The 10,015-nt window shown below is 40.3% G+C and overlaps 2 protein-coding genes across 2 annotated transcripts; both read right to left on the bottom strand.

The window, feature by feature from the left end:
* Window positions 1-2,859: 2,859 nt before the first annotated feature.
* Window positions 2,860-4,116, bottom strand: LOC118734967. The gene has a single exon (XM_036464561.1). The coding sequence runs from the start codon at window positions 4,114-4,116 to the stop codon at window positions 2,860-2,862; it is 1,257 nt and encodes a 418-aa protein (XP_036320454.1).
* A 1,909-nt stretch (window positions 4,117-6,025) lies between these two features.
* On the bottom strand, window positions 6,026-7,963 carry LOC118734966. Its single transcript, XM_036464560.1, has 2 exons — window positions 7,343-7,963; window positions 6,026-7,264 (listed from the first exon to the last, which is right to left on the bottom strand). Exons 1-2 carry the CDS (start codon window positions 7,961-7,963, stop codon window positions 6,026-6,028), a joined length of 1,860 nt encoding a protein of 619 aa, XP_036320453.1.
* Window positions 7,964-10,015: the final 2,052 nt, after the last annotated feature.

Genomic DNA, 10,015 nt, shown 5'->3' with positions numbered 1-10,015 from the left:
TTGAATGGTTATGTAGCCACGCATCCTTTTTAATTAAACACACTCCTGTTTAATTAAGTCACTCATGTAAGATACAGTTGCATACAATAGAAGTATTAGTAAGCGGTAAGTACATAACTCTTCTGTGGACTCATTATAATACATCACTGAATTTTTGATATTATTTTGCTTTTTTACCAGAGACCCAAAATAATAATTATTTCATGGTGGAGTTTTAAAAGAGTCACCCAAATTATTATGTGTCATCGATAACTATTATTTTAAGACTAATATAATAGAAGTCTTTCCAGAATAATTATCAGCGAGATTAATATTTTTAAATCTTCAAAAACTTTTATTTTGAGACTTATATTATAAAAGTCTTTTGATAATAATTATGAGTGCGAAAAAATTTTGTATATAGTCCCGAACTGGTCCCAACCTAGCCCCGAACTGGACCCCAACTAATCCTGAAATGCTCCTGAACAAGTCCCGTCTTTTAAGACTTAAACATTTTTTTCGCGCTCATAATTATTATGAAAATACTTTTATAATATAAGTCTTCAAATAATAGTCTTTGCAGACTTAAAAATATTTATCTCGCTGATAATTATTATGAAAGCACTTTTATAATATAAGTCTTTGAATAAACATTATAGATGACTCTCAAATATTTATCTTAATATAATGATTATTGATTGACTTTTATTCTTTTCTCTTATAATAGTTATGTCTCTGTTTTTTACGAATGTTTATCAGATGGCAAGGCATTGGTGCATCAACTTCAAGTTAATTATATTCACCAGCTCATACAGGCACGCGTAGTAGAAAATCCAAATGCACTAAGCGAGGTATATTACTGTTTGCACTACTTTTGTCAGTCTCTGCAGCTAAAAGTACCTTACACACAAACGCGACGTCTCAGCTATGAACGTTTGGATGACAATATTGCCATTGAAGAATATGTACCAGGTGTGAAAATAATTGCGCACACCGGCATGCTAAAGTGCCACGTGCCAAAGCATCTGGACTGCCCCATTATGCCCGAAATATAAACTTTCTTCAACGCCGATAAAAGTTAATTCCAGAAAATTATGTCCGAACTAAGGTAACTATGCTTTCCAGCCTTTATCAGCGGCTACAACCGAGATATAACCCTTCCTAACGTTGCCGGATAATCTGTTTATGCAAATCGGACGACATAAAATTTACGTTAAATTGCATCGACATCTCAATGTTACCAATGTACCCCTATTCTGCAACACTTTCGTATTCGGATTTTTCGGATCAGCCTTGAAATCCAACGGAGAATCACTCATGCCAACAAGTGGTACTTTGGGCTGAGTAGGCAATTGAGAAGTAAAGTCCTCTCTCGTCGTACAAAGATCACACTCTATAAGTCACTCATCATGCCTGTGCTGGTATATGGCGCGGAGGCATAGACAATGAATGCATCTGATGAGGCGGCGCTTGGAGTTTTCGAGGGAAAGATTTTGCGAAAGATTTACGGACCTTTACGCGTAGGTGATGGCGAATATCGCAGACGATTTAACGATGAGCTGTATGACCTTTACTACGATATAGACATAGTGCAGCGAATTAAAATTCAGCGGCTCCGCTGGCTTGGCCATGTCGTTCCAATTGACAGAAACGCTCCTGCTCTGAAAATATTCAACGCGGGCCGCGATGCTGGTAACAGAGGACGAGGAAGGCTTCCTCTGCGTTGGAAAGACCAGGTGGAGAAGGACTTGGCTTCACTTGGCATATCCAAGTTAGCACAGAAGAGAATGCTTTGCATTGATGCAACTTGCAACTCAACCATTATTTGCATCTATATGTATGTATGTATGTACATACAAATGTGCCTTTTTTATTTCAGGATTGCACCTGTCACTCGATCGTGAAAATTTTAATAAGCGCCTTTCAATAGTTCGGCGTGTTATTGAAAACGCTTTCGGAATAATGACAGCACGATGGAGAATTTTGCTATCCCCATTGCAAATGCAACCATCAAACGCGGAGAGTATCGTAAAAGCAACGGTGCTGCTACATAATTATTTAAAGCTAAACGATGGTAGTCGAAGATGAATATGTCGATCGATATGAAGGAGACAATAGATTAAATGGATTATGGCGCCAAGAAATCTCAACACCGCTTCGAGGAACTGGTCGATTAATGTCAAACAAGGCTTCAAGAAGTGCTTTCATGTTAAGAGATCAAATGAATGGTTATGTAGCCGCGCATCCTTTTTAATTAAACACACTCCTGTTTAATTAAGTCACTCACGTAAGATACAGTTGCATACAATAGAAGTATTAGTAAGCGGTAAGTACATAACTCTTCTGTGTACTCATTATAATACATCACTGAATTTTTTATTTTATTTTGCTTTTTTACCAGAGACCCAGAATAATAATTATTTCATGATGGAGTTTTAAAAAAGTCATCCAAATTTTCGTAAGAATTATAAAAGTCTTTTGATAATAATTATGTGTCATCGATAACTATTATTTTAAGACTAGAATAATAGAAGTTGTTCGGGGAAGACAAGCGTTTTTGTCTACCTCTTTGCCTTTCTATACAAAGAACTGCGATGCAAAAAAAAAGTGCCTCTCAAAAACTGGTTGACAACAAGCGAACGAATTGCTTTATTGCATTAACATGTGTGCTATTTATACAAGCTAGGGTGACAGAATGTAAAGAGCAAATTCCAATAGATAACAATGAGCGCGAGTTAACATAACATATATCGTATAATTACAAATGATCTTACGCTCGTCGCTTTAAGCTGGGGACAGACTTAGTTAAGTATGGCATCTAAATCTCGTAGCTATGATCTGGACATACTCCCCCCGTTGAAAGCCGTAGGTGCTTTTAACTTATTCAACTGGTAGTAAGCAAAGCTTTGTGATGGCCCGTTGAGTAGTCCCATTTATGGTACGAATGATCGCCACTCGTGCTATGCCATCCTTTCCCTTCACGACGTCAACGATACGCCCCATTTGCCACTTCATCGTTGGAAGATTGTCATCCTTCAAAAGTACCAGAGAATTTACCGCTACGTTTGGTGATCTTTTCCGCCACTTGCTACGCTCTTGCAAAAGTGTTAGATAGGCAGTGCTCCAGGTCTTCCAGAATTGTTGCTGAATGCGCGTCATCCTTTGACAGTGGCTAAGCCGGTTTAATTCTATATTCGCTAGGTCAGGTTCCGCCATAGCCGTAAGTGCGCCTCCGGTTAGAAAGTGTGCTGGAGTTAGAACTTGTAAGTCGTCAGGGTTTCGAAGTTCTTCGAAACTCAACACAGTGAGCCCTACTGCCCTACGGAAGTAGAATTTTGCCATTTTAACGGCGGCCTCCCACAATCCTCCGAAATGGCGGGATCGAGGTGGAATAAAGCGCCAATCAATTCCGTCATCAAGACATTGATTTTGCACTGCGTTGACATGATGCTCATTAAGCAAAAGTGTGCGAATTTCTTTTAATTCGTTTTTAGCTCCAAAGAAGTTGGTAGCGTTGTCTGACCAGATAACTCTTGGTTTGCCGCGCAAGCTAACAAATCGCTTAAGGGCCGCGAGGAACGAGGTCGTTGTTAAGTCCTTAACCAGTTCTAAATGACAAGCCTTGGTTGAGAAGCAAAAGAATATGCAGATGTAGCATTTCACAGGTGGCCTATTCCGCACATCAGGCTTATAACAAAACGGGCCACAGAAGTCGACGCCAGTAGTGTAGAAGGGGCGTTGCATCTGAACGCGTTCTGCTGGCAATTCACCCATGATATTCTGCAATAACTTCGGTTTGGCGCGAAAGCACTGAATACATTTGTTAAGTACGTGAGCTACAGCTTTCCTCCCTCCAATAGGCCAATATTGCAGACGAATGGTTGCAAGTAACGCTTGGGGTCCGGCATGCAATAGTTTGCGATGATAGTGCTCAATGATACTTCTAGTAAGTGGATGGTATCTGGGCAGTATGATCGGATGTCTGGCATTGAAACTCAAACTTGAGTTTTGAAGGCGTTCTCCAACACGAATCATTCCACCGGAGTCTAAAAACGGATTCAATGAGCTGATTTTGCTTGATGACTCAATCGAACGTCCAGCCTTAAGTGATGCATACTCCTTTGGTAGAGAAGCCATTTGAACCATCCGAATGAGCAACTTAGTCCCAGTTTCGATTTCGTCTAAACTTAGTAGAGCCGATATCTTCTGAATCGATGATCTTCCTTTAATAAAACGGTTAACAAAAGCATAAATTCTCTGCATAGATCGAAAATTGTTAATATATTTGCAGTTTACGGAGTAATCTACCACCTGAGATGATGCGATTAGCATGGTACGCCGTTTCTCTAACGAAGTGCTTTCGAACTTTGCCAGCTTGGGCCATTCACACTCCTCCTTTTTCAGGAAGACGGGCCCGTGTTTCCACAGTGACGACGACATTAGCTCACTGGGTGGGCAACCTCTAGACGAAAGATCTGCAGGGTTACACTCCGTAGGGACGTGTCTCCAATTCATGCCCTGAGTAAGAACTTGGATGCTACTGACTCGGTTGGCCACAAATGTATTGTAATTTGCTGCAATGCCATTTATCCATGAAAACGCAATTGTTGAGTCTGACCAGCAAACAAATTTTCCTGTAAATGGGCCCAGCCTTTGTATTGAAGAAATCAGATCAGCCAACAATTTACCCGCACAAAGTTCCAACTTCGGAATCGATAAAGATTTTAGTGGTGCTACTCGGGATCTAGAGCAGAGCAGGTTTACATGCACGACATTATGCAGTTTTACTCGAACGTAAACGCTCGCTCCGTACGCTGCCATACTAGCGTCACAAAATCCATGCATTTGAGCTTCGCCCGCACCAAGTTCTACAAAACGGGGAAAGTAAATTTTGTCCACAAAATTCAACTCGTCGCACAATTTTGTCCATGCAAATTGTAAACACGACGGAAGGCTTTCATCCCATGCTAAATTTTCTTTCCATAAGCTTTGCAAAAAGACTTTCGCTTTTAACACCACCGGACCAATTAGACCAAGAGGATCATAGAAACTAGCGGTTACTGACAGCACGCTTCGTTTTGTTACCCGTCTGGGTGGAGGGGGTAAGCTAAATGCGAATTGAAGTTCATCCCTTTTAGGGTCCCAAACTATACCTAAAGCCTTTGTGATGCCATTGCCGTCACTGAACTTTAAATATTGTTGCCCATTAGATAACTAAATTCCTTGAAGGATCTTTTCGTTGAACACCACTTTCTAAGTATGAAATTTCCCTTTTCCAGAAGTTTTTGTGTTTGCGTCATTATTTGCAATGCTACATTTTCTGACCTTCCCCCCGAGATAAGGTCATCCACATAGAAATCTCTCAAAACTATCTCTGATCCTAGAGGATAATTGCATGCCTCATCAAATGCCAACTGATGCATCGCCCGAATGGCTAAGAATGCCGCTGGTTTGGTTCCGTAGGTCACAGTGTCCAATCTATAAATTCGATAATCCTCCTCTGGCCACTCACGCCAGAGTATGCACTGTAAAAAACTGTCGTTTTCGTCCACCTTTACGCACCTGTGCATTTTGCAAATATCTGCTGTTATAGCGATTTTGTGGGACCGAAACCTCAAAAGGGTGTCAACAAGCTTTGGTTGTATGGTAGGACCAGAAAGTAAGATATCGTTTAACGAAACGCCTGTGGAAGTCGGAGCAGAAGCATCAAAAACCACACGAAGTTTAGTTGTGGTGCTATCTCCTTTCAATACACAATGATGCGGAAAAAAAATTATGTGAACCCCGGGGGGAATAGTTTCAATCAACGACATATGCTTAAGTTCTAAATACTCCTTAATGAAGGCAGTGTATTCCGCTTTCAAATCCGGATTCTGTGAAAATCGCTTCTCTAGACCTCTAAATCGACGAACCGCATTTGAATAAGAATCACCTAGATTCGAAATGGTGGATTTTATTGGTAATCTAACTACGTATTCTCCTGTATCCAACCGACGAAAATTACTAACAAAGTGGTCCTCACATACCAGGTCCTCTTTGGTACGCTTTATGTTTTCCTGAGCACAGAACTTTTGACTAAATCGTTTAATGAAGTGTCCGCGTAGTTACTTGAAGTTGCAGCGCAGACTACTGCTTTCGAAGACCCGACTTCGACCTTTCCTGCCACAATCCATCCTAGTCTTGTTTTTTGCAATATTGGAAGGCCTTGTTTCAGACAAATTTGCCCCACGCATAACAGTTCGAAGAATAAACTTACACCAATTAATAAGTCAATCTTCTGTGGGCGAAAAAATGAAGGATCTGCTAACTGGATATTTGCCGGAATATTCCACTTAACGTTCGACAAATTTGTCTCAGGCTGCAATGTTGTGATGGTTGGCACAATGACAGCCGAAAGCGATTTGGAATAGGACCCATCAGAGGCCTGCATGTACAAGACAACGTTTTCCTTTGATAAAATATCAGATGCTCCTATTCCCGAAATTATTGTTGTGGATTTAGATTTGCTAAGTTGCGAGCGATTGGCCATATCAGAAGTTATACAATGCAATTGCGATGTGGAATCAAGCAAGACTCTACATGGAACGAAGTTCCCATGGCGATTTTTTAGCATAACGACAGCAGTAGCTAGCATAGCCTGCTCCTTAGACACGAATGCAACAGGCTGCTTGGAGTCTGCAATAAGAGCCGTTTTTGTCTCCGGAGATGCGACTGCCTCCTCGAGAACAGGAAGAGCGATTGACGACAAGTGAAGCAAGGTATTGTGTTTGCCTGAACAACTTTTGCAATTGCTGGATTTGCAATTTTTCACGATATGGCCTTTTCGCAAACAGTTAATACAAAGCTGTAACCTTTTGGCTTCCTTGAAGCGCAGCGAAGGTGATAGATTTAGAAACAAAGGGCACGTGGAAATGAAATGCTCTATACCATTGCAAAATGTGCACCCTTTGGCAGGACTGGCGGTGACAAATGATTGTTTACGAATGGAATTCTTTTTATGATTCACCTGTTTTCCTGACCTGAATGTAGTTTTTTCAACGCTCTCCATTATACGTACTCTTCTTTCCAAAAATTTAGACATCAAGTCCCACGAAGGTAGCTCGTTAATCGGTGCATGCTCTTCCCACTTGGATTGTGTTTCAACATCTGATTTGGTGGTGACAATATGGATGAGAATGCCGTTCAGTACTTCGTCGTTAGTCGCAATTGTTTGTAGTGCCCGAAGATGACTACCAATTTTATCGCTGAGCTCTCGTAAGCCATTTGCGGAACCTTCTGCAACACCCTACAAATTAAAAATCTCTTTAATATGTGCATTAAATTGAGCTGTTTTAATATCGAAACGTCTTTTTAGTAATGTTACCGCCTTTTCATAATTTTCCGCGTTGATTTTCAAAGACCGAATAGCATCTAAAGCGATTCCACTTACGCACGACCTTAGGTGTTGAAACTTCTCGACGCTTGACAAGTTCGTCTCCTTATCCACGACTGCACTGAACATTGCCCAGAAGTCTGGCCATTCCGTAATTACTCCACTGAATCGGGGTAACTGCAACGGTGGCAAACGAGATCTTGGGACCACCGTGATGGAGGGCACTGCGGAATGTTCTTCCATCGTCGACTGCCGACGAGTGGAGGATTGTGCGAACGTGGAAGAACGTGATCCAAGGCTTTTCGTAACAGCAGCTTTGACAAATATAAATGAGTCGAGGAATTCCATACGCGTTTCGCTCTCAATTTCGGCGTTGTCTTCCTTCTCCAGCTGCGACTGTTCCTCTTCAAATTGCACCTGCATTCTTTCCAACTGCTCCAGTTTTACAATTATACTGGATTCATCCGCTCCAAGTAGGCTGTGTTCCTCGATTTCAGCTCTAAAGTTGTTAACTTGCCTTCTGAACCACAAACTTTTTCGCTTAAGAAATGTGATATTTGGGTTCTCCGATTGTTCTCGAATCGCCTCACGTCTTTTATTTGCTCGAGTCATTATGCTTGTGTAAAATTGAACAAAAGCAAAAGTAAGCCAGAAAAAAACGGTAACCGATCAGGCGATCCAACTGGAGATGTTAATAACGGAGCTAATCCAACAACTACTGCTTCAGAGATACACGTAGGTATCACGTCGGGGTCACCAATGTTCGGGGAAGACAAGCGTTTTTGTCTACCTACCTACCTACCGTTTTGTCTATACAAAGAACTGCGATGCAAAAAAACAATGTGCCTCTCAAAAACTGATTGACAACAAGCGAACGAATTGCTTTATTGCATTAACATGTGTGCTATTTATACGAGCTAGGGTGACACAATGTAAAGAGCAAATTCCAATAAATAACAATGAGCGCGAGTTAACATAACATATATCGTATAATTACAAATGATCATTACGCTCGTCGCATTAAGCTGGGGACAGACTTAGTTAAGTATGGCATCTAAATCTCGTAGCTATGATCTGGACAGAAGTCTTGTCATAATAATTATCATAGGGATAAATATTTTTAAGTTTTCAAAGACTTTTATTTTGAGACTTGTATTATAAAACGTTTTTGATAATAATTATGAGTGCGAAAAAATTTTGTATATAGTCCCAAACGGGGCCCAAACCAAGCCCCAACTAATCACGAACTGGTCCCACCATAGCCCCGAATTGGTCCCCAACTAATCCTGAAATGCTCCTGAACAAGCCCGCCCTTTAAGACTTAAAAATTTCTTTTCGCGCTCATAATTATTTTGAAAAGACTTTTATATACGTCTTAAAATAAGAGTCTTTGAAGACTTAAAAATATTTATCTCAATGATAATTATTATGAAAAAACTTGTACAATATAAGTCTTAAAATAAAAGTCTTTGAAGACTTAAAACTATTTTTCTCTCTGATAATTATTATGAAACCAATTTTATAATATAATCCCCTTATTCTAGAACCCGAATTTTCGTGATTCGTAATTTGTAGCTACGCTACGAAAAATGAAAAATCCACATGCTGCAACTCTTGCGGAAACATGTGCAGCATTGCCAGCTATCAGTTGTTTTCGAAGATAGCTGAATGAAGGAAAACAAAGTGGAAAGGAATTAAAAAAAACACTCATCATGTGCTTGCTTTATTGTAAAATTGGTGCATTTTACATATTTTGAGGAAAATTATGGATTCTGATGTATTTGCAATTATAGCAGCAGAGTAAGCGGGCGCTATGGCAATGGATTCACAAAGGTATGCGTAGCTGTCGGGCATAGTAACCATGGGCGCATCTATGTCAGCTTCTGGTTGATTTGTTGAACCACAAGCCAGAACTCCTCCTATGCCTGAAGCTCTGGTTCTCAATCCAGTAAATGCAATAACAGCTTCTTCCAATCCATTGAAAACATGCACTTTGTTAGGTCCACCACCTGTTGCGCTTGCTTCTGCCTACGGCCGCGCTTAGGGATTATAACCATTACTAAGTAGAATTCTCCTTTCTGTGTTGCGGGGAAGAGGGGCTTCCGCATGTCAAAGGTATACAACATTTCTTGTGCATATCACTCCGGCTACGCCGTCCACAGTATTTTTGCGCAGAACCCACGTCGAAATTCGCAAAAAAGTGCATAGTGCAAACCGAGTTTATTAATAAGCTAGTGGTAGGAAATTTGAAACATTTATCTTAAATAAAATGTGAATCCTTTGATTACACGTGTATGTTAAAGTTTTTGGATTCGGGTTTGGCGTTTGGACACAACAACCGAAAATCGTTGTACATTAACTAAACCGGACCCAAGTTCCTCGATGAGGGGCAACAAATATTCTTATTTGCTCGTTTATATAAAACAGTGGATAAAAATATACGTATATGCGAAAGGAAAATTTATCTGTTTAAATGAACACCACCAATATTTCTTGCAAACCCACATCAATTCTCATATTTTATTTCGCCTCCGACACAAAATTGTTTTCGTACAAAATTACGCAAAAAAGCTTACTCGTTCGTTTTTAGGCATGCCATTGTTACGAATTTCGAAAGTTCGAAAATACGACTCGGATTTCAGCATACTATTTCTACGATTCGTG

Source organism: Rhagoletis pomonella, unplaced genomic scaffold, assembly GCF_013731165.1.
Source record: "Rhagoletis pomonella isolate Grant_MI unplaced genomic scaffold, Rhpom_1.0 Rhpom_scaffold_00003, whole genome shotgun sequence".
NCBI classification, from domain to species: Eukaryota; Metazoa; Arthropoda; class Insecta; order Diptera; family Tephritidae; genus Rhagoletis; species Rhagoletis pomonella.
Note: the sequence above shows the minus strand (reverse complement) of the source record. Positions and strands in the feature narration are given on the sequence as shown.

Bases quoted from the DNA above. Each gene is read 5' to 3' on its own strand.
- LOC118734967 (XM_036464561.1), bottom strand. From the start codon at position 4,116: ATGGCTTCTCTACCAAAGGAGTATGCATCACTTAAGGCTGGACGTTCG.
- LOC118734966 (XM_036464560.1), bottom strand. From the start codon at position 7,963: ATGACTCGAGCAAATAAAAGACGTGAGGCGATTCGAGAACAATCGGAG. The intron at 7,265-7,342 runs GTAACATTACTA...TTTAATTTGTAG, and splicing joins CGGAAAATTATGAAAAGGCG to GGTGTTGCAGAAGGTTCCGC.